The sequence below is a fragment of the Melanaphis sacchari genome, unplaced genomic scaffold (genome assembly GCF_002803265.2).
Source record: "Melanaphis sacchari strain LSU unplaced genomic scaffold, SCAv2.0 Contig128_pilon_pilon, whole genome shotgun sequence".
Taxonomy (NCBI): Eukaryota; Metazoa; Arthropoda; class Insecta; order Hemiptera; family Aphididae; genus Melanaphis; species Melanaphis sacchari.
This window is the reverse complement of record NW_020270519.1, coordinates 152,784-177,774: the sequence shown is the minus strand read 5'-3', so window position 1 is coordinate 177,774 and position 24,991 is coordinate 152,784. Positions and strand designations below refer to the sequence as shown.

Here is a 24,991-nt window from a genome sequence, read left to right as displayed (position 1 = left end):
AAATAAAATACATTTTTTTCTATTAAATATTAACATTAACTGAATACATAATTTAATATATGTAATAATTAATGGTGAAATTCTATTTAAAATGTATATTGTACATAATTTTTTACAATAATAATAATAAAACAAGTCAAATTCAATAATTCTAAATTTAAGATAGGTACATAAAAAAAAAAAAAAAATGATTAAAAATTAAAATTTTTTTAGTAGCAATGTAGATCACATCATTAATACACATTTAAATTTTATAATTTAATGAAGAGATGACATGGGTGAGAAATTTATTTATAATTAAGTAAAATTTATTAATTTTTCTTATTATAATGATATGATCAATAACAAACAATACAAACGTGTGACAATATATTTAAATATAAGATATGCCATTTTGAATAATTGATTAGGACCATAAGATAATGCATAGCAATGTTTCTAAATTTATGTTGTTTTAAAAAATGTTTATTGTTCAATAATGTTGGAATTTATGCTAAAAGCAATTTAGCAAAAATAATAAAATAAAGAAAAAAGTTTAATCAGTTTTAGAAAAAGTATTTGTTTTCTTATACAGTTATATTATAATCAAAATGCATTAAAGGAATATGTAAATATACAACAATATCACCACAAATAAATAATGTTGATGTTTATGGTAAAGCATTTAATGGTGAATATAAGTATTTTATTTCTAATACGTACATTTTTTAAATTTATTCTATGCATAATTTTACAAATATAATTTAAAATACTTTATATATTCTAACCACTAAACTTTTTTCTATAATTTTTTAATTGAATACATTTTATACTATGAAATATGGACAAATCGTTTTTAAAAGATTTTACTCAATCTTGGTTATTTATTATACAATGATTGTATACTCAAATAATAGGTAATTTAAAACAATTATTCTATTCTTTCTTCTAGATTTATTATGTCTATACACACATATATATATATATATATATATACTTTTTTTTGTTTACAATTCTATACAATAAATTGTAGTATTAACCAGATTCTTAAACAAATATAATATATATAGTAAATAGTTATTTCATTAAAAAAAAATAAAAAATAAAATAAATAGGAACTAAAATTGTTCAATGCTATCATATTTTCATCAAATAAATATTGAGGTTATCCCAAAGAGGTAAATATTATTCTTAATTAATAAATCATCTATTCTCAACAATTGACATTTTTTGGTTTTAGTTTTAACTAATATTTTATAAACATAAATGTAAAATAATACAACATATAATTATAATGTATAATTTATGCTATATATATTATATACTTTCGACTTAATTTAAGCTAATATATAATTTTGGTGTAATTAACATAACATTATTCAATGATTATATTATTGTTATATCAATAAAAAATATTAATAATTTTAAATTACAAAGATATTAAGCTTATTAATGAACAGGAATTTAAAAAAATAATAAAATTATTAGTCCAGAATGCTTTTGATTCGTTACATTTGTTTTTATAGCATAACAATTTTTTTTCTTATGTTCTATAACGTATATTGTGAATAACATTCTACACTCATTAGGTTTTAAAACAAAATATACTTTTTGGTACCACAAATCAAATTTTGACAATTTGTTTTGGCATGTAATTAATTTATACTGTTAGAAATGTACTTTGTATCAGAACTTAATGTATATACATACATAATATTTGTTACATAAGATTATTATTTTATACCCTATGAGGGTCTCTAGGAACAAGTAATGACAAGTATAAATTATACAAAGAAAAATAGAAAATACTGCTTAATAATAGTGGTTGGTGTTTAATTAGTGTTTTACATATAGTCTAGATCAAAGGTCTTTGGCTAAAAAGGTTGAAAATCCTCATTTTAAACCGAATTAAAAAAATAAAAATTAAATAATTAATATCATAAATAGTAACTGAGAACTCAGTAAATTGATGTCAACTGCATATATAAATGATAGTATTATGTTGAAAATAGATTGAGTGACTTTAATAATACATATTCAATATTTCTGAATAAAATAAAAAAATAAATTAACTTTACTAAATATAAATAAAAAAGAAGAATATTTAATAATAATATTAATAGTTAAAAATAATTATGTATAAAATTTCAACTAGAAAACATTGCTTAATAAAATAAAGTTTTTTTTAAAAAAATGACTAGATATTTACTAAAATCTATCTTACTTAAGACCTTGTTAATTGTTAGTTTTAAAATTAGATCTAATTTTAATAATAATACGAGCACATATTAAATACTTAAATTAATAAGGTATTCCAAATTTACTAAAACTAGTCACTTTCAAAGTAGATTCGATGTACCAAAACTTGGTTTATTTCACTTACTATAACGCAAGTTGTATGTTGTTATTTTTCCATTTATAAAAGCTATGATTAATCATGAGGTATGATAACATAATAATTCAAAGTGGTGCATAGAGAAGTATAGTGTTTACATTATTTTTAAAATAAGAAGTGCTCATAAAAAAATTTAAATAAAAAATTGTGTTAACTCTGTATTAAAATGTATGTATAAAATTCAATCAAAAAGTCAACAAAAGTAATTCATGAATTCTTAATGGAAGTTAAAATTGGTAACAATTGTGAGAAAATTAGTGTTTATTGAAATTTTTGTTTATTGTACAAATAATTGAGCTATATTATGAGAAAGTTGGAGCACTAAAATATTAAATATATAATTTTATGACAAATTATCTGTAAAATACTGAACACTTAAAGAAATTTAATTGTTAAGGTAATGTTTGTATCACTTTCTTACTGAATGGTTAAATGGATGAAGGTGCTTAGTGTAATTTTTAAACTTTTAATTTTATCTTATGTTATAACGATCATGTCACAATGTTAACTTTATCAACCTATATATCTGAAAGAAATGTTTAAGCTAAGTCAAAAATACTATAATATATATTAAATTTTTTATCAATATAATGAAAAATGTTTTTTTTTCAAAAAATGTTATTAAACACTTTCATCTATTTAACCCTTCAGTTATAGAATATTAAATAATCTATATAAAATTTTTACTGCCCTGGAAAATTATGCTTTCATTTGAACAAACACACAAAATCATTGCAAAACAACTGTTTTCTCATAAGCTACTTTGGGGGATGGAATAGCCGAGCGGACTAAGGCGTCGATTGTGATGCACATCGTCGCTGGTTTGAATCCTGGCTATGGGCGGCATTGCTCTCTGGGCAGGCAACTGTCTAGGTCAGGGTTCAGCAATTAAATTCTATGGAGGTCCAGAAAATCAAAAAAAAAAATTTTCTAGGGCTAGTAAAAACTAAAAACTTAGATATTAGTTAATAATTGTTGTGTTATCGCAACTATTATTGTAAATAGTAATAAACGATAAACATCATCACAATCTCTAAATACGTCATAAAATAGATAAAATATATATTATGTGTGAAAAAACCAGCATTATTAAAAAAAATATTTTTTGTGGTCCAATTATTTTTCCTTCACGGGCCGAATTTGGCTCGCGGGCTGCCTATTGCCGACCACTGGTATAGGTAGCAAGGCCGCCGCCCCTCAACCAGGCATGGCAGAAACCTACGGGTGCCCAACTAAAAATTTTGCTAAATAGGCGTCCAAACTAGGCTTTCAGGTCTACTCCCGAACATAAGCGTCATACGCAAAAAAAAAAAAAAAAATAAGCCACTTTAAATATAGATTGCTACATAAATTTAAAATAATTTTTTTTTTAATATACTTTTACGTAGTTTTTTTACTTCCTCTAGGCTTAATGCTTTCACTGATTTGCCACATGGCTTCTTCACATAAAAACTCATCAAAATTGTTAAAGAATGCAATGATATGATCATGTTTCTTGAAATTATAGCATCTAAAAGTATTTTGGAATAAGTGTTCATTAGTCTAATATATAAAATAAAATATTATTACCCTTTTTTGAATCTCTTCATATTTTCAACAATATTGAACTGCTGCCATCTTTTGGAAAAATTTATTATATTATCTGATATATAGTCATTGTTGCCAATATGTACAAAAGTTAAATCTTGTAATACTAATCCTCTGAAATAAAAAAGTTTTTAAATGTTGATATATATTTAACTATGAAGGTACAATACATTTAATAGTATAATAAATCTGAATTCTTCAAATACACTTTCAGTGTTATTTCAATAATCTTAATGTAAGATGGGCTACTGTAGTAAAATTAGTTGTAAATATTATTTTTGTAGGAAAATGCCAGTATTAAAACAGCTTTATTGTTTTTATTAATTAACTTATTATAGTTGCATATAATTAAGTTAATTTAAATCATTATAATATGCCTGGATACATTAATGTAAACAACAATAATTTTTTCTCAAATAAATTAATCAAAACACAATCATTTATTTTGTTGGTTGATTATTTTACAATAATTAACTATAAAATTTTAATTTTAATATGTATAAATATTTTTAATTGTCTTACATGTAAGGGATGCAAGGAGGATTTGTATCAGCTAAAGCTTGTCTATAAGCTCTAAAACTTGATGAACTATCAATCAGTGCACAGTATTCTTTTAATCCTTCAGTTATATATTTTTGCCATTCAAGACGTCTTATTGGTGCACTATCTAAAGCAGATAAAAGAGCTAAATATGAATTAAAATTATTCATTTTTCTTAAGCTTTTCATTATTTTGATAAACTTTAAAACATAACGTTCACGTTCTTTAGCTTCGTTTTGTTCTAGTATGCGCGACCTTGCCCTAAAAAAGTATTATATTACTTATAAACATAATATTTAGGGTGATTTACCAAGCATGCATAGCCCAATTTTTCCTATACTAATAAATTTGTTTAAACTTTATACTGTACAAAGGTCATATTTTTAGATAATTATATTTATAAAATTTTTAAGATACCCTGTAATGATAAAAATTTCTTTTTTTTAAATAAGAATTTTTTTACTGCATTTTTTAGATGATTTTTTAAAAAAAATATTGATGTATCTAAATCAAAGTTTGAGCAAGTAATTTTTAAGTTATGAAAATGTTTATACAAAGGATATAAGTCCTTCAAAATTGTTTTACAAATTTTAAAATATTAATTACTTAAAATGTTCAAATAATTATAGCTTTCTTACTTTCTAAGCTTAATATCATGAACTTATCATCCTAGTACTTAAAACAAGGATTTGAATTAAGATACATCAAAAGTTTCAGAATATTCATACAATAATCAACAATAATATATAATAATGTATATTGATACAGGGGAGAAAAAGTTGATTCTTAAGAATTACAACTATTGAGATCAACAGGACATCAAGAATTTAAGTATTTAAAAATATGGTTCTAAATATAATATATACTAAAAAATTCCAAAATTCAGAATTCCAATAAAAATATAATTAAAAGAAAAATAGAGATGAACATACTAGGTGAAACACCTGTATAACAAAACAATATATTATATATTAAACGAACATAATTCATATTTTCCTTAAAAACACATACCAGTATGACATTTTGTTAAAATGTTCTGTGAATTCTGTAAGATTTGGACTACGCTCTTCATTTTGTTCTTTAACCCAAATTAAAACCTCAGGTATCTCAATTTTCATAAATAGTTCTGAATCCAACATTGTCATTTGTTCAGCAATAAGTTCTGTTTTATAGTCTAATAAAGTGGCTTGACGAGTATATATATTTTGAGATGGTAATAGGGCATTGATTGAAGTGTTATGTGTCATTTTTGCCTGATACCTTTCCAAAAGTTTTACTCTAAGTGCTTTTGCCATGGTTAAATCACCAGCACATAATAGTTGATACACAAAATCCATGAGAATTTGCAGCACTTCATTATCTAAGTCTGTTAAACTGTAATAAATTGAACCTTTTAAATATTTATTCTCATTATTTTAAAATTTGTATTTACTTACGTTAAATCACTAACAACTCTAACTAACAAAGAAAAAGATTCTCGACCAGCTCTTTGCCTATTTAAATCACCAGAATTTTGGAACCTTTGGTGTCGCATGCATAGTTTTTGTATTAATTCTAAAGGTGATATAAAAGTTCTATATGTTGTTAAAAATGCTTCTTGATACATGAAATCTAAAGCAATCATAAAAATATTATAAATGAATAATAAAATTACACACAGTTATACATTGAGTGTCTTCATTTATAATTTAAAAGTTTCAACTTTTTTTCATTGCAAAATATTAACTTCGCAATTTTTTGTTATCATTTTCAAATTTACTTTTTTGAAGGTTAACATGTATTTTAAATTTCATTTTCTATATCAAAATATTTGAACTAGTAGGTAATTAACACATTGATGTGTGACTGCAGGTAATTGCACACTATCAGAGTATAAAAGTATTTTAATGGACGCCAGCAGTCACACTTTTTTATTATTTAATGAATAATATTTATACACCTTATTAAATAACATGTTCTGAATTTAATTTTTAAGTATTGAAGTACTCCTAAAAATTCATGAAATTATATAAATTTTCAAACAAAACTTAATGAAATAATAAATGTTGACATTTAAATGAATCACTTAATAATATAATACAATTTTACCATTTTTAACTGCGTTTGTTGCATGAACTACAAGAGCATCTGCATGTCCACCACGAACAAGTGGTCCATCTTCTTCTGGTTTTTTAAATAATAACCATTGAGATACATTTAATTCTTCCATAATGTTAACTTCACTAATATCAGTTTGTAGAGGTTGTTCAATAGCACTTGGTGTAACATCCCTATAAAACAAATATTATATTATATTTAGCAAGAGGTAAAAAACTTAAATATTTATGAAAGTAATATAATTGCACAATTCAAATACATAATTGTTATTATAATTATTCAGTTAAAAATTAGTGTTTGATATGTATTTATGTATATAAAATTTATTTATGATGATCAATAAAATAAAAATACTTTGAGAATAATTAAGATTAAAAATTCCATCAGATAATTAATTATCAGATGGCATTTGATAATATAAAATTGATTTAGTTCAATTTTCAATCTATCAATAGTTATAGTAAAAAATAGAAATAAATTAATATCTTACTGAATTTCTAAACACTGAGTTTGAGTTGGAGTTGATATAACTTCTGTTATGTATACTTTATTCGGAGAATTAGGTGGCGTCAGTTCTTTAAAAGGAGATGATATTATTTTACCACGTTTAGGTGGTAATGCTGGTGGATCTGATTCACTGAAATGATAGAATATATTTTTAATTCAAATAACTTCTTGAATTTAAGATTTAAAAAAGCATATTAAATACTTGGTAAAATAATATTGTTGACAAGAATTTTCAACACTATAACTTTGGATTTCACTTTGATATTTTTGAGGTGAATTCCAATTACTTTGATGAAGCATTGTGTATGTATGAACAGAATGGCGTAGAAATTCCGTAGTATTTCCAACATGCGCACAATTACCAAACATTTCCATATATGCCATTACTACAATAATTTAATGTTTTAAGTAAATAAAAATTATAATATTATATAAAGAACATCTTTCTATATTCACTCTAAACTATTTTCAAATTAAATTTGATATAGTTTTTTCTAACTAAATGATAATTAACATGCACAAAAAACCTATATTTCTTAACATCTTACCAGAATATGCCACCGAATGAAACACTAGAGAAAAATAAATTAATAACTATAAATTGGTTTATCATAAATAATAATCATATTAAAAAAAAAAATTCAATAATTTCAATAATTTTATTAATAGTTATTCAATTTTATATAAATCATAAATTATTATTTTTTTCATTATTATAAAGGAGAATTTATTAATTGATGATTATATTTAAAATTAAATAGATATAATAATATACAACTGAATACAGTGAAACCTCTAACAAGTCTAACAGATACTTTAAATAGAAAACATTTTTTTTTATTAAATATTTTACAAACTGAATCCTCTGAAAAGTGGACACAATTTCATTCAACGACAAAGTGTCTAGTATTTAGAGGTTTTACTGTACATTTTTTATCAAGGTACAGTAAAAATTAAATAATTAAATTTATTTATTTGTTCATTCTTATCAAATATTTGATAGTTATTAATTATTGAACTATTAACCAAATATTAGGTAATAATTAATATTTAAATAATAACTGTAGATAATATATTTTAATAATTGTTTACTGATAATATAAATATACTCTAGTAATATTAATACCTCTAATGTTAAAAAAAACATTAGATATTTATTTATCAGGTAATATTTTGATATTTATATTAAGATATGAAAATTTCATTGGAGTCTTATGTTTAAATTTTTGTATTTATTCTAAGTCTTTAAGCAAAAATAATCAAGTTTTAATTTAACTTACTATGTTTCTTTTTTAATGGTAAAGGTGGTGGATTTGAAGGATCAACTGCAGGGTTATCAAGTGACGCAGTATGTGTTAAAGCTTGAATACTACAATGACTGTTATTTCTATGAAAGTTATATTGTGTGGCCATTTCATCCATAGATAAATTGTCATAAGTAGACCTCAGCCTTTGTCTGACTATTCGTTTTTTTTCTGGCACTGGTGGTGGAATCTAGTAAAATTAAAACTTCCGATTAAATATTGTATTGAAATGTAAGACAAACATATTTTTATTTTAAGTAAAATGAAAAAATAAATTACTTCATCATTTGATGATAGACAATTAATTTCGTTTGATACTACAGTTCTATTAGTGATTTGATGTATTGTTGTGGATTTAGAATGTGTCCAAACTTGATTAGATGCCTGATGAATAAATGCAGTTTTCTTTTCTACCATTGCTAATAAACACAATTAAATTATTTGTTTATAACTAAAGAAAATTTTAAATGAAAGAAAAGAAATCAATCCTTCTTTTAATGTTAAAATTACCCATTTTAAAAAAAAATCAAAAATTCAAATGATAAAATTTATATTAGTAATATTTGTAACATTCAAACCTGCTTTCAGGAATCTTTACATTATTAGGCCAATTAAGAAGTATAAAATAAAAATAGAAACATAAGTGTTGTATAATATTAAATGTAACAATGAACAAAAATTTAAAAAATGCTTATGAAAGTATGTACCCATTTACAATAGGTTATTTCACTTTAATATTTAAGTTAAACATAGAAAATTAGATCTACTACACAAAAATTTGTCATGTAGTACATTTGTAAAACATAACAAGACTTGCAGATATATCCTCTTAATATATGTTTCTTCATAATAAATAATTAATCATATTTTTATGTTATTTTACTTAGTTTTTATTAATTTTTTTAGAATAGGTAACTAGTTAATCTTAAGTTTGAACTGTATCAATAAATTGTATATATTGTTATGTAGTTTATTAAGAAACACTTACTATGTTGAGGTGGATACTCAGAAAATGGAGATATTCGTTTTTCATTGCCTTGGTCTACTGAAGCTGAACTGGAAGAACAGTTACAATAGCCACATACATGACTGACATCATCTAATAATTTATATAATAAATAGTATTTTAAATTATTATTTAATAAATAGATCATATTAACAGCTTACTAGTTAAAAAAGAACTATCATCATTGGACATAGCAATGTTAACTTCATCATCATTTAAAATTGAATCTAGCGAACCAATTGATGAAGACCTATCAGAAAGGCTTAATGGCTCTAAAGATAAGTTGCACAGAGTATGCTTGATGTTATGTCCAGTACGACGTTTTGGTGGCAAAGGAGGAGGAGAACTATTTTGGTCAGTCTTTTTCAACCATGTTCTGTTTGGGAATAATTTATTTATAATTAGACAATATTTTTATTACATATTACATGATCTTACCGATCAGGTAAAGGTGGTTTTGAAGGAGGATTACAGTCAACTGTATCAAAGGAATGATTACTCGTTTGTTCTAATATTTCTCTTTCTCTCGGTGTTAATGGTATATCTGGTAAAGAAACTCTTTGCTTCAGTTCATCAGGAAGTTTTAATGAATCCTCATCTTTATACACAGTTTTGAGTACACCATGGTTAAGTTTGTCATTAGTTAATGATACCAAGTTCTAAGATTTACCAAAAATTTTAGTTTATCATTGTTAATTTAAATTTATATAGCTACATAATGAATAAATTACAGGATAATTTATATGTACCCTTATTATTTTAATACCTGAATAGCTAGCTCAACTAAACGCAGTATATCTGATACATTATCTGTATTGATTGCTTTTTCTCCAAAAATAAGAACATCATCACATAGCTTAATCAACTGTGCAACACTTTGGTACACTTGATTTAAAGCAGATACAACCAGTGAACTTTGCTCATTAATATCATATGATTTAAACACGCCACAAATTGTTGTTACTGTTTCTAAAACTACTGTACCATTTCCAGGTAACATTTCTAATTTATTCTTTGTAACTACATCAAGGAAATGTCTTAAGGCTATCTGAACCTAAAAAAATTATTTTTTTTATTAAGTAGATAGTTATTTAAGTATAAATAAAATACTAAATTAACATACTTTTAATAAAAATAAATGATAAAATTAAAACTTACTTGTCTAACATTAAAGTCGATATCATTAAGGGATCGCTTAGGACTACTTCCAGATGAAGCATGTCTTTGCTTCGGTAAACCATTTTTTGGTGAACCACTTCTGGAGCTGATGGCACTATGATTAGGCGATCGCATTGCTGATAAAATATCCAATAAATCTTCTTTAAACGAACGAGCTCGTCTTGCAAATTTATTTCCACTACTAATGTTGCTATTCCATTTTTTGTACTTTTCATCTGGGACGACTCCTTAAGACAAACAGTAAAAATTAATATCACATTTATTTTTAAAATAATTCCACAGTAATGCAATACATTCTAAGTACACTTGAAATGGCACAAAGCTTATATTTAACACATTACTACTACATAATATAGGTAGTTATGTTATTACTTATTTGTGGACCGTTGATGCAAGTACACAGACTATTGAGATAAAGAATCTAAAAATAAAGCATCTAACCTAAGTGAGTGGGGTACGACACTACGGCCGTATACGAATGACGAATACGAAATGACTACAACTCTACACTATACACGCCTGACTGTCTCAGACTATAATACCTACACGTAGTTTCAGACTTCACTTTCAGTGTTCACCACTTATTACTCAACCGAGCCAATCTTAATATTATTTTAGTTAGAAGTCTATATATTGACAACTATCCAATTCTCGTACCTACTTATAACTTATCAAAAAATTTTACATTTAACGGAATCCACGGAAATAGTTTTCAACATTTCATACTCAATGAATAGGTAGGTACGTTTGTGGCGCCTACATAATTGGAAATATTTAATCATTAAAACATTAAAACAATAGATTATAATATTGTATACCTATTTAATTATTACGTCACGTCTACTACACGGTATCAACGATCAAGGTTATTTCTTATCCATACTTGGTCATTTGTTTTAATTTAATACAAATACAGGATGTACGTATATAGGCATTAAATGAGTAACTAGATTTAGACAGAATTCCGATGGATATACCTACATAAAATACGATGCACAACAACATTGACTGGTAAATATAAGTTGATAGAATATTTTTGGCAAAAATTAATATTTAAAAATGTAAATATAGTATTCAGTAGCATTCCAATAATAATACTTAATAATAGATAACTTTTAAATATATATGTGTGTGTGTGTATTTTTTATGAACAGGGATTTAAAAATTTTAATTGTATATATTATTACCTATACAAATCAATGATTCACTGATAGTATTGATAGTACTATACTCACTAATCACTTTTGTCTTATAAGTTATAGGTAGGTATGTACACAATTTAAATATATATATATATATATAATATATTTTGAAATAAGTACGTGGTATCAAGTAGATCATAATTTATTTATTTATACAACGTCTTACCCGCATGTGTTGTCTCTGTCTTGCTAACTTATTACAAAACAAAACTGGAATTGTTGAACACAATTTTTTTGTTATTTGTAACTGCACAGTTATATAAAGATACATCAAGACAACACGTGGGGGTGCATGATATCCTCCATGATTTATTGAAACGTATACTTACATACTTAAAATTATTTTTTTCAATAAATTAAATACACATTTTAAGAATATTAACAATATAATTTTTGATTTAAATATTCACACGTTTCATTAAACTTTAAAAATAGGTAAATATTTTACTTAGAAATCAATTAATCAAAAAAATATTCCCAAGAATTGACTATTTTGTTATCTATTATTCTTTTTTTAAATAATTAATAGGTTATAAATATAAAGCCAGGAATCCGGAAGTTTGTGTACTAATAATTACCAAAATAAGAAATAAACATACAATTTGATATTTACAATAAACATAATGAAAAATAAATTAAAATTTAACCTTTTTGGTCTATTTTCAATGTAAATAAACTGACAGCTTTTTTTAATAGATAGCACTTATGATACTAATTTAAAATACGCTAAGAAATAAATATCTTGTTCAAAAGTTACATTTAAAGTTTGCAATTTTAATACTATGCTAGGCCGTGTATCAGACACTATTTATAATTTGGCACCTAGTTAATACTTATAATTTATTAATAGGACTCAGAAGTAAAAAAGAAATTAAGTAAGCATAATACTTACGGAAAAATTGTAAAATATGCATGAAAAAGTGTTACTTATACAAAACAATTTGAAATTAAAAAAAAAAAAATTTTTTAACTAAAAAAATACGGTAAAATGACAATCGCGCCATTGTCGTCGAATTAATATTCAATTGCAACAATAAAAATAAATACGTAAAATAATACTGAGTTTTAAATTAAATATTATTTAAAATAATATAGGTCCTACTATAGGTTAAGAAAAAAAATCAATTTTTTTTTAGAAAATATTGAATATGCTTAATATACATATCATATAAATTAAATACACACTTTTTTTCAAAATTAACAAAATATGTATTTTAAATTTACCGCCGTATAGTTAGAATTTTTAGGTATATCTGCTGTACGTCGAGAGTATAATGTATAATATTATAGAGCTTGCAACCCTTACAACTTCCGAGCATTATTTATTAATACCACTACATTTGAGTGATAATTCTTAGAGCCACTGCTGCTGTCTTACATTCATTCTCATGAGTCATGAGTATACCTACTAATATATACTTGAGTTTGGTAACCTGGGCTGATAGACGTAAGGAGTGATTACTTGTCATACTGATACAGACATGATTGTATCCGTTAGATAACCTTTCTACACGATGGATGAGTTTAAAATCACACAATTCTTCCAATCTATCTTAGGTGGATTATTTATACACCAAAATGGTTTTAAAGCCTAATTTTAATCCAACAAGATATTTCTGGAACCTCGAGATTTGTAACCGTGACTGGCAAATGGTAAGTGTAAGGAGCGATGACTTGCTATACTTACGGGCTACGATGAATGAGTCTCCAGATAAAAAATAGTACAGAAAGTCCAGGTTTGTAATATGAAATCAAGAAATACACGAGATATACACAGCAGTGCATGTCACACAACCACGCGATGCACTAATACTAAAACTGAATACTTTATTAAGTTGTGACTTTTACATAACTATAGGTATTCGTTTCTAATTTGTATACATTTATTTTTATTTTTTTCGTGTTTTCGTAATCGACAATTTTAAAACTAAGTGCCTGTTAAAGTGCGTTTATTCCCTTATTTCTTTACACTAGTAATTGATACTAAATTTTATTAATATATCTTTTTTCTCGTTTCAATAATAATTATTAATTAGATAATTATGAAAACTAAAATAATAATAATTTATTTTTGAAAATTCAACTTTATACATTTAAATTATAATATAAAACATGCAAAAATATACAAAATAAAAGTACATACATTTTAAAATCTTCATGCTATCGTCAAATTAAAATGTTCTAATTTGATACTTATTATTAATCCAATTATTAAATTTGTAGATTCTACCACTAAGAATTATTTTAATCAATACTTTATTTTCTTTTTTTTCCATTCTATTTTGATATTAATTTCTGTGTTAATTGTTATAATTATAACAGTTTTGTATATTGAACTCGACCCGTTGAAATAAACAAATATACAACTGTAGTTTAAAATTTAAAATGTTTTTACAAATAATATTAGTGCATCTTCCATTTTTTTTAAATTTAGGTAAATTAAACAACTAAGGTACTGATTTGGAAAATGTTACTTAGTTGAAATCAATAGTTTAAAATTTAAAATATATATTATAGTTGTATAATATTAACATTGGATGATATTATATAATTATATAATTATAAATACATTTATCATAAAAAAATCCTTTTAAATATCAAGTATAGGTTATAAACTGTAATTTTGGAGCACAACAAATTTATAGCTGTTTTGAAAATGCACAAGTCACTAAGGAGACAACATAAACTTTACTGAAGATCAAAATAAATAATTTTCAGTTTCTATTGATTATTATTTTTAAAGTTAAATAATAATTGTGAGATGGCTGCTGTTGCTTCTACAATAATAAAAGAAAAAAAAAATAATAACTACATGAGTTTCCCACAATCCAAAGTCCTTATTATTTTATACTATTTTATTGTTAGAGGAAGCTTAGCCCCACCAAAATTACTCATAATCCCTTCAAGATAATTTAATCTTCAAACTTACAATATTAATTCAAAATGAATAATTAGTAATAATAAATACTGCTAAGTAAATATCTAGACATATTCAACACCAATATCAATAATATTGAAGCAATAGACATAACTTCATGATTTAAAATATTTTTATTTGCTAATTATTGTTCTATAAGAGTTTTATATTTTATTGTATTGATTTATTTCACCATGGATAAGTCTAATAATAGGCCTTATTCAATAACAATTTAAAGTGTAGTAAGTACTTATATTTTTGATTATTTGGTGAGTAAATGATAATTTATTTGATTTAGTTTTTTTTTAAATAAACTTGAAATAAGTCTTGGTAGTAATAATTATATTACTAATTGTTTAACTCATTTATAATAATAAAAGAACAATGGAACAAAAGTAAAAAATATTTTTATTTTTTTTCATAAAAACAAGTAATGAATAGTTGTAACATAATTTAAAATAGAGTCATAGCTCAAATGAGCTAATTTTTATGAACATTTTTAGAGAGGTTTTAGACCTCTCCCAAGAACTTTAGCTACTTATTTCTACTCAAGCTGTATCACAATAATTATCAGTCACATTCAAGTATAGTTTTAATGTAAAATTGTCATATTTCTATGAAACACAGTGAGTACCAATATTGATTGTTCAAAAACTAACAAAACATTGTATACCTTATTTATTACATATTGCTGAAATATTTAATATCTCTCCATGAATACAATTATAATTAATAAATGAGTTGTTTATATTTAGAAAAAGTAAACAAATAATTTTAAATGTTTAATGATTTGTCAACTTTATTTGGTAAACATAGGCATGCGTGCGCTCAAAAACAATCTACAATGTTTACATAATTGATTATTAGTACTTACTACATTGCTCAATTTCATCATCTTTATCAGAATCATGTTTATTCGTCGAAGACATATTGTTAAAAACCAATCATACGACGGAACAAACCATAACTGAATGTAATACATTGTTGATCATGTTATGTGTCGTTTGAGTTCAACATGATCAATCAAATTGCTGATAATCATTTTCAGTATAATGAATTGAAATATAATTAAAATGAGTTCAAAAATAACTAGTTAAAGATAAGTATGTGTTGAAATGACACTTTAACAAGGTAAAATTACTACACTTACCATGACTGATTATGCTTAAACACTGAATGGTGACTGTTTACTTGAACCAACTTGATACAAAAATTATATTGTTCCATCATAAATCAGTGATTTTGTACAGATATTCATTATTTGTATGCTACCACTAATGTTATTAAATCTTAATTCAGAACTTAATATATGAAAAGATGTGAAATTACTGAAATTTGTTGGCGTTTAAAAACTTTTTATCATATCATTATCACAATATCATATAATATTGTTTTTGAAACCACGGTATGAGAAGCACAGAAAGTTTTAGATATCAATACACCTTGATTTTAAAAATTTTGTTATCAAATGTTATCAATTTATCATGTATACACTATACAGTAAAGTTGTATGTACGCTATTCGGCATACGGTATGTACATGTAGATAGGTTTAAAATATGTTCATAGTTAAAAAATGTGAATAAAGAAATTGTTTACAGAATAAATAATAATTTTAAGTATTATTAATTTGTGTTTTCTAAATAATTTTAATTTTATATTTTACACTAGCATTTGTTTTTATAAATGTTTCTAATCAATAATTACCAAAGTACATAATATATACATTATCTCAAATTTTTATTCTTCTTATTATAAATTTAATTTGTTGAGATTAAGTTTGAAATTTAAGCTATTGATGCCGAACAAAGACATTTTTTATTCTTCTGATCCCGTTTCATCAGGTAACAAATAGTTGTTGTATATTACTATCGTACTTAAAATATATTAACCTAGAACTGTATTATTGTACAATGTATAGACTATTTTAAATGGTACCTATTCTTATTCTTTTATAATTTAAATAACAGTTGACTAATTAAAAATATACTATTTCAATACATAATAACAGTATTACATAGATTACTAGTAATTGTCATCATATTTAAAATGTTATAAACCACATAAATAATATTAATTATGATCTATTATTAACAGTTGGTTGAAAATATTTTATTTAAGAATTTAATATTTTATGAGAATATATAAGTATTGAATATTTAATTGGTATATCAGTAACAATATTTTAGTAGCTATTAAATTATTTTATATCATAGCCTCTAATAGTTTGTAAGAAAATGTCCCAACAATTTTATTTTATATAAGTTTTTACCACCACTTTTACATAATTTCATAATGTTAAACATTTTTATTGGTTTGTAACTAAACCATATATATATTGGTTTTATGATTAAATTAATTTAATTTTAAGCATCTAGTTTCTAGTATGTGGGAAGACTGCTCTCATAAGTCGATGGAGCAAAATTTATTATACCATTAAATTTACATCTAATATAGTTTTATAGCGATTGTTGGACGTTAGTTCTCCATACAATTTGGAAATTAAAGAATAATTCAATGTCTCCAAATCGTATATAAAAAGAATTTAAAAATTGTTTTACAATAAAAAATGTATTGTCCTCTATTTAGTTTTATTATTTAATTTAAAAGTTATACAAGTAAAAATATTTTATTTCTGATTATAAATAATTTTGTTGGTCAGTTTTATATTATTATTAATAAAAAAAAAAACTTATAAAGGTTATTGAATTTATTGTCCATAGTAAAGTATCTATATAGGTGTGATTTTCTTGGATAGATAATTTTATTAATTAATAATTTAACATTGATTATAATTTTTAGCATTTTTTCATAAAAATGACAAACTTTTTTAATATTAAAAAATAAAAGCAATTGATCTATCTTATTATACGTTTATTTCAAATTCGTGTTTTAGATTAATTAATTATTACCTTTATACAGCATAGACATATTATAATGATTAACAGTTGATATTAAAAAACGTTTCGCAAAAAATACATAGTTATCAATTATTTAGTGGCTACACTGAACGAAATCAACGTACCTATGAAGTTTTTAAAACGTAAAAAATTTTAGACCATGTTTTATGGTAGCCGGCACGTAATGTATAGCTACTGTTAGCAGTTTTAATATTTATTTTTAATAAATAAAAAATAGTAATAAATATATAAAATACTTCAGAATTTTTTTTTTTACGATAAAAACTATGCATTTAAAATAACGATAATGTTTTTGTTATTGACAAATGAATAATCATTTATATAAATATATTATTGTTTTATTTTAAATTAATATAAGTCATGTCAATATTAGATCCTACCGATATTTCTACTTTACCTTGGTATTATGACGAATTTGGTAAGTATTTTATTTTTATTTTTATTAGGAATGTACAACATAAACCTTAGTTGGACAATGGTAAAGATTTACAATTTTTTTCACTTATAAATATTTCCGTCGAACTAAATAATATTTGATATTTATAATTATTGTAGTTCTAAGAATTATTTGATTTGCTGTCCAATTATATCTCAAGTATAGAGATAGATTTATAAATGTCGAATACATTTCATGAAGCGGTTTATTTTTAGTTTACTTCAGTACATATATAATATTGAAGTAATTTTCATACTACATAAAAATATAGAATTATTGAATATTTAACAATACTTTCATAATATATAATACATTCTGCAATAGTATTTTTTGTTTATGATATTCATATTTCTACAGATTATATAATTTTAATTTAACATTAAACATATTGTTCAAGAAATTACTGACGTACAATATTATTAAAATCGCGAAGTTCGATATTTTAATATTAGTATTTTTTGTTTAAGGATTATAAATTATAATAGTCGTTTATTTGTGTAAGTAATAATTATATACGTCGATAAATGATTGGTAATATTCAGTTTTTAAATTAAAAGTAAAAAATTGCCGCCCATTAACTTCCGAATTTAGTGATAGTATACTGTGTAGTAGAATTATTATATTAATAATTGCAGTGTTCCTCATGCTAGTACAAGGATTTATATAGGATCATTGACCTTCTTACATGGATATTATCTCGAGTTCAAGGACATTACTTGTTATGTTTTTACTACACATTTTAATTTTTTTTTCCATGGGTTTGCAATAAAAAAATGTCCTAAACTAATGTATTTTATTCTACGTTTTTTAAATTTAATTTAATATAAAAATAATAAATAATTGGATTCACCTAGCTTTATGTGTGTTGTATATCAGGTATATTAATAAATTATACCTAGGTATTTATATCATGCGATTTATTGTGTTTAATTTTTATAGTAATTAAATTAATTGAATAATTTTTATATAAAATTTAAAAATTAAATATGTATTAATTATTAATATATTAATTAAATGCACGTTTAAATTAATAATAATTTTTTATTAGTAAACAATAAATGATTGATGTTTCTATATTATAAAATATAAATGCAACTTTTATTTTTGAAATTGTAGATTCTATTTTTTAAAATCTATTATATATTAAATATATTAAATATTTTTCATTTAAATTTAAGTAAGGAGTTCATAAATAATTTTGTATTTTTAATTTTTAATTGTAAAAATTTGAACTTAAGTTTTAAAAAAAAAAATTTTTCTGTGTATTTTTTATATTTTATATGTTAATTATAAAAATCATACATGAAAAATCTTGTAATCAATTTTTGAAGTTTTTAAAATAAAATTTTTTAACAGCTTCAAAAAAAGACATTTACTTTTATATATGTTAGTGGATATTAGAAACTATCTGTTGTTTCTCATTGAATTAAAACAACAACTGGTGTTCTGTAAATATCCTATTTCCCGCTATTTTGTTAATAGTTCTTTACAGTTTTACACAATTATTTTTAAACTATACTTTAGAAAGCATATATGAAGTTAAAAGATTTTAAAGATTTTTTTTTTGTATTTCAAAATATATAATATAATAATGTGTAAAAATAAAAAATAATGAGGATATTCTATGGCTATATAGTAGGTGTCAATATACTTATTAAATTTGAATTTAATGGTTAGTCATTTCAAAACGATCTGTCAGATTATATTACCAAGTATATTTTATAATATAATTATATTTCTAACAAAGTAATTTATTTTACCTACTATTAGTAATAAAGAAAGTTGAATTAATTTTTGCCAGACACATTTCATTTGTTAAATTATTAAGATTTAACTATTATAATAGTGTATATTAAATATATTATACAATATTGTTATTAATTTTGAAGTCAATACCGAGTACTAACTTACTGTAAAAGGGTGTGAATAGATATGTCATATAAATAGGCAATATCATAAAATTAAATCTTTTAAAAATGTAATTGTATTTCATTAAAATATAAGTACAACAGTAAAAGTTTTAAGTCTCCACAACAAATATATTTAAAACAACAAAGTAATTAAAAGTTGCAATTCTTTTTTAAATATCTGATTTTGTTCAAAATTTAAATTTAAATTTATGTAAAAAAAAAAAAAATATCTTAAATTTAAAAGATATCAAAATGTAATAAAAATTAATTAGTATATAAAATAAGAAAACCACTTTGTTATGTCATTTTTTGACTATTTTTTTAAATCTATTTAATATTTGTTGGTTTATAATTGTTAATGAACTGTCAACTTATAGACAATATTATTGATAATAACTAAATAATAACCTACTCAATGAAATAATTATGTTATAAACTAAAAGCATACATAAAATTAAAAATTGTATTTATATATTTTTTTTTAGGAATGATGGATGTATTAGTTGAACCTAAGGATAAACTTTTTGAAGTAAGCTTGTATAAGTTAAAATTAATCAGTAAATAATTTTTCCTAATAATATCAAATTTTAATTTATAAAATTATTCATATATATTATATATATAGATTGATTCTCTTAGTATGTCCATTTATTTTATTTATTCAATAATGCAGTTATTTAAAAACTATTTTTTGGTATTTTTGAATATGCTTTAAGACTAAATTTTCAAATACTTAAGATTTTTTTATATTATTTAAGAAGTATTCTAGGATACACAAACTTCTGTTTTTCAGATGACAACCCCCTTTATACAATAAATCATTTAACAAACAATTTTTCTGAAAATGTTGATCAAAATTAAAATTTTAAATGATTAGTTTTTGAGTTATTTAACTTTGTATATTAAAAATATTTTATAGGTTTTACGATAATGGGTTTAGAAGATATGAAGGCTGTGCTAATTTTAAAATTTTAATAATTTATATTAATATATCAATATTTTTAATTTGTAAAAGTGATCCAAATATCATATCTGTTATAATATATTTTTCATATATTTTTAAAACCATTTTAAAGGATTTTCTTTATAATAAACATTTTAATAATTGAAAAAGTACTTATTTAAATTTAATTTAGGTGAATTAATTATTTTTGAACAACAGTAAATAAGTGAGAAGGATTCTCTTTTGAAAAATAGAAGTTTTTCCTGCCACTTAACATTCCTTAAGTTGTATCAAAAATCTCAAAAATTTGAAAACATAGTTTTTAAGAATATTTAAATTTTCTATGTATCAGAATTTGAATAAATTTATTATTAAATTAAAAATAGGGAATCATGCTTGGTGAATAACTCTATATATTTAATTTATAATCATCAGTTAATACTTAATAAACATTATTTTTTTTCTTGCGCCATTGATAAATTTTTAATTAATATGTCTTTTTCCCATTTCAGTTTGATGAGCTTAAAATGGAACCATTGTCACCTTATTTTGGTGATGATATCAAATTTAATACAGGAGTTAGTGATTTAGATAGTGATTATATGATGCAATGGAATATTGAATCATGTTTAGGAAATGGTAATATTGTTTCAGTTATACTTTTATTTTTAGAATAATTGGTTTTTATATTTTAGGTATTGATTTGGAAAAAGATTCATTCAAATCATCACCTCCATCATCTCCTTCTAATGAGTCAATGCCAAGTGGTGATTCACAATCATCATTTGATTCAAACCAAGTATTTGCTAAAATATATTTTTATATCTAAGTGTATTTATCATAATTATTTTTTTATTTTTGTTTTTGTTTAAAAAGATATTACCAAAGATATTATCATCAAATATGAAAAATATAAATGCAATTTGTGATACTAATACAGTATTTGCTATAAAATCTATGAATGGAAGTAAAACATTTCCGAAACTGAAAATTTCTCCAGCTCCAATTAAACCAAGTTTTAATGCAGCTTCTAGAACTAATAATAATTGTAAATTATATTCAGATAAATTATTTTTAAAAACAATTTTTAATGGTGTTTCTAATTTTTATTTTATTACATTTATTAGTCAATGTTTCTTCAATGCTCACTGATCAAACTAATCAATCTCCAGTCACAATTTCAAAATCATTTGGTAATAATTAGTATTATATGTTATAATAATTTTATTAAAACAATAAATCCCCTGAAATTTAGTCTCCAAATTAAAGGATAATTATAGGAAATTTTTAATAATTTTTTAATAAACCATTTCAGAATAAGTAAAATATTCATTTTTTTACCTTGTTAAACCTTATTGATATCACAAGGTAAATAAAAAAGTATGTTTTTTTTATTTGGAGGTTAAATTATATTTTTTGATTTCACTTATATCATGAAATATTGATAAACACTTGGTGACTAAATGTCAGATGTATAATAAAAACATAATTCATATGTTTTCAATATACTAGATTTTTAAATTTTTAGCATCAACTCTTCCGCGAAAGATTATATTAACTCAAGATCAATTTTCAAAAATAACTAAATTGCAAAAACAAAAACAAATAGATTTAAATATACCAACTGCAACACCATTAGTATCAAGTACATCAGAAGTTAATACTCAATTGACATTGCCAGTTGTTGAAATTGATTCAGCAAAGTCTAAAAATTCTACTACCACTTTACAATATAATCAAGTAAAACATATATTATTAAAATAAACAAAGTATATTTGTTGTATTATTTTTTTATATTATATTAGTTAAGTGCAATAAAACGACATCAACGTATGATACGAAATCGAGAAGCAGCAAGCTTATCTCGTAAAAAGAAAAAAGAATATGTAACATCATTAGAAGAAAAAATATGTGTATTGGAAAAAGAAAATCTGGAACTAAAAATTGTTAGTCAATTAAAATAAATTTTCAAATATTAATAATTTATTTTACTAAAATAATATATTTTTTTATTTAGGAAAATTCAGCATTGAAAGAAAGGCTCAAAATTTTTGACAAATTATCTTCAATAACAGATAGACCTTTTATCAAAAAAGCCAAAAAAGCTACAGTTATATTATCAGTAGTTTTAATGATTTCTTTAAATATTGTACCTTCGGGGTAATAACTGATAAATTATAATAAATATTCATATTTTTAACTGAAATAATTTTACTCTTAGGATTTTTAATATAAGGCAATTTGACAAATCAGAAATGCAAATAAACCTTGGAGATAATTATAATACAAAAAATGTTGAAAACATAAACTTTCATAGTAGAAATCTATTATGGGTCAATGACTTTGAAGACAGTAATTCGTCATTGAATGCTACTGAACATTTGATGTGTCCAACATTTATAAATGTATCTGAATCAAAAAGGTTAGTAAACTTATTTTAATTAAATAGATTATATTGGGTATTTTTTCCAATTTTTAAGTCTTATATTTGTGTGTTGTATAATTTTATTGTTGGTTACCTACTTGGTAAAATTATTTAATATATAGCATAAAAATAATCATATTAATTTAAAGAGATTTTTAAATTTATTTATTTTTTGTAGTATTTATGATGTACATTAATCTAAATGAAAAACAAAATTATCAACTGTTCTTATATTTAGAATTGATAGCGAACTTCGAAAATGGATTGAACCAAAGAATTTAAAGTTGTTGAATGACAACTTATCTATGGTTTATGTTGAACCTCCAATTATAAGTACTACTATTGAACATTCTAAACACAATGAATATATCAGAAATAAAGTCAAAAAAATGGAAAGATCTCAAAAAAGAAATTTTAAGTGAGTGCATTACATCTTAAGTAAATTAAACAAAAATAATATTCCTTATAAATGTATTTTTTTTTCTTAATATTTAACTCAGAAAAAGAAAGCATGTTCCATCTAACAATGATTTCATAGAAATATTTGGCCAGTTGAAGTTAGATAGTAAAGAAAGTTTATTCGATTCTATTGAAAGGCAAGATGATACTTTCTATGTTGTATCTTTTTCTGGTGATCATTTGTTATTACCAGCTAGTCATAATGCTTCTAATACTACCCTTCGACCAAAGATGTCACTTGTTTTTCCAACTCTATCATCAAATGGTAAGAATTAATATATTAAATTTTACAATATTATAATAGATTCTATAAACACACTGACGTATCTTAAACATAAATATTAATTAAGTACTTGCATTTAAATTTTTTATAGGTTCGGATTTTGTCACTATGATTCAAATTGATTGTGCTGTAACTGATACAAAAACATTACATATTCGAGATACTCACTTAAGACATAATGATTTTAAAAATAATGGTTCTTCCAACTTAAAACAGCACAATGGTATTACATTATTTTATTTATATAAAATAATTATACTAAACATGGATTTTTTATTTAATAGTGTGTTTATGAAACTAAACATTTTTTTAAATATTTTTATAGATCATAGAAACAATATAGCACACAAGCCCTATTTTATACGACAAAGTTACTCTGGTTCAATGTTTAGCAAAATGAACCATGAACTTCCAAGTTACTAACATTGCAATGTATTTCAAAATCAGAAATCATATCTCAACCATTTTTTCTTATATTTGAATGCATTTTTTTCTTCTTAAGCATAAATAAACCATATACTAATAATATGAATTGTTATGTTTACAAATTCCTACAAAAAGTGGCATTCAGTTAGAAAGTTAAGCTACTAATATATGATTTAATTTACTTATTTTTAGATATGTACTTTATTCATAATTTAGCATATTATATATACAGTAAAATATAAAATATAATTTTAGTATGTAATTTAAATTTAATATTATAATAGACTTTTTTGTTGATATTCTTCAAACTTTTTTTATAGACAATTTATTATTATATATAGGTAATTAAGTTATAATAACACAAGTTTTTTTCATTAGAAATTTTCATTTTAATTGTTTCATCTTAAAAATTAATACTCATTAATGTTCTTGTCAAAGTCTTCTGAATGTTTTAAAATTGTTATAATAGAATTTTA

General features: G+C 23.0%; 2 protein-coding genes across 12 annotated transcripts; one reads left to right on the top strand and one right to left on the bottom strand.

Moving 5' to 3' along the window:
• Positions 1–1,451: 1,451 nt before the first annotated feature.
• LOC112591027 (guanine nucleotide-releasing factor 2) lies at positions 1,452–16,067 on the bottom strand. Of its 9 annotated transcripts, none has more exons than XM_025334647.1 (19): positions 15,864–16,067; positions 15,588–15,744; positions 10,574–10,821; positions 10,182–10,469; positions 9,854–10,074; positions 9,577–9,791; positions 9,398–9,508; positions 8,689–8,828; positions 8,386–8,599; positions 7,654–7,677; positions 7,308–7,491; positions 7,089–7,235; positions 6,590–6,771; positions 5,938–6,112; positions 5,513–5,875; positions 4,484–4,762; positions 3,944–4,075; positions 3,753–3,884; positions 1,452–2,025 (listed from the first exon to the last, which is right to left on the bottom strand). In XM_025334647.1, exons 2-18 carry the CDS (start codon positions 15,640–15,642, stop codon positions 3,755–3,757), a joined length of 3,108 nt encoding a protein of 1,035 aa, XP_025190432.1. In that variant the 5' UTR covers positions 15,643–15,744; positions 15,864–16,067; the 3' UTR covers positions 1,452–2,025; positions 3,753–3,754. The 9 variants fall into 9 exon arrangements, with proteins under 9 accessions (XP_025190432.1, XP_025190431.1, XP_025190434.1 ...); XM_025334646.1 differs by lacking the exon at positions 1,452–2,025 and adding an exon at positions 2,145–3,649; XM_025334649.1 differs by lacking the exon at positions 1,452–2,025 and having other exon boundaries at positions 2,145–3,884; positions 15,588–15,802.
• A 398-nt stretch (positions 16,068–16,465) lies between these two features.
• LOC112591037 (cyclic AMP-dependent transcription factor ATF-6 alpha) lies at positions 16,466–24,743 on the top strand. Of its 3 annotated transcripts, none has more exons than XM_025334680.1 (14): positions 16,466–16,556; positions 20,465–20,508; positions 21,435–21,561; positions 21,618–21,721; positions 21,799–21,970; positions 22,050–22,115; positions 22,451–22,662; positions 22,728–22,868; positions 22,940–23,082; positions 23,144–23,344; positions 23,586–23,765; positions 23,848–24,071; positions 24,181–24,312; positions 24,415–24,743. In XM_025334680.1, the coding sequence occupies exons 1-14, from the start codon at positions 16,511–16,513 to the stop codon at positions 24,510–24,512; spliced, it is 1,890 nt and encodes a 629-aa protein (XP_025190465.1). In that variant the 5' UTR covers positions 16,466–16,510; the 3' UTR covers positions 24,513–24,743. The 3 variants fall into 3 exon arrangements, with proteins under 3 accessions (XP_025190465.1, XP_025190463.1, XP_025190466.1); XM_025334678.1 differs by lacking the exon at positions 16,466–16,556 and adding an exon at positions 17,935–18,051; XM_025334681.1 differs by lacking the exon at positions 16,466–16,556 and adding an exon at positions 18,906–18,945.
• The last annotated feature ends 248 nt before the right edge of the window (positions 24,744–24,991 follow it).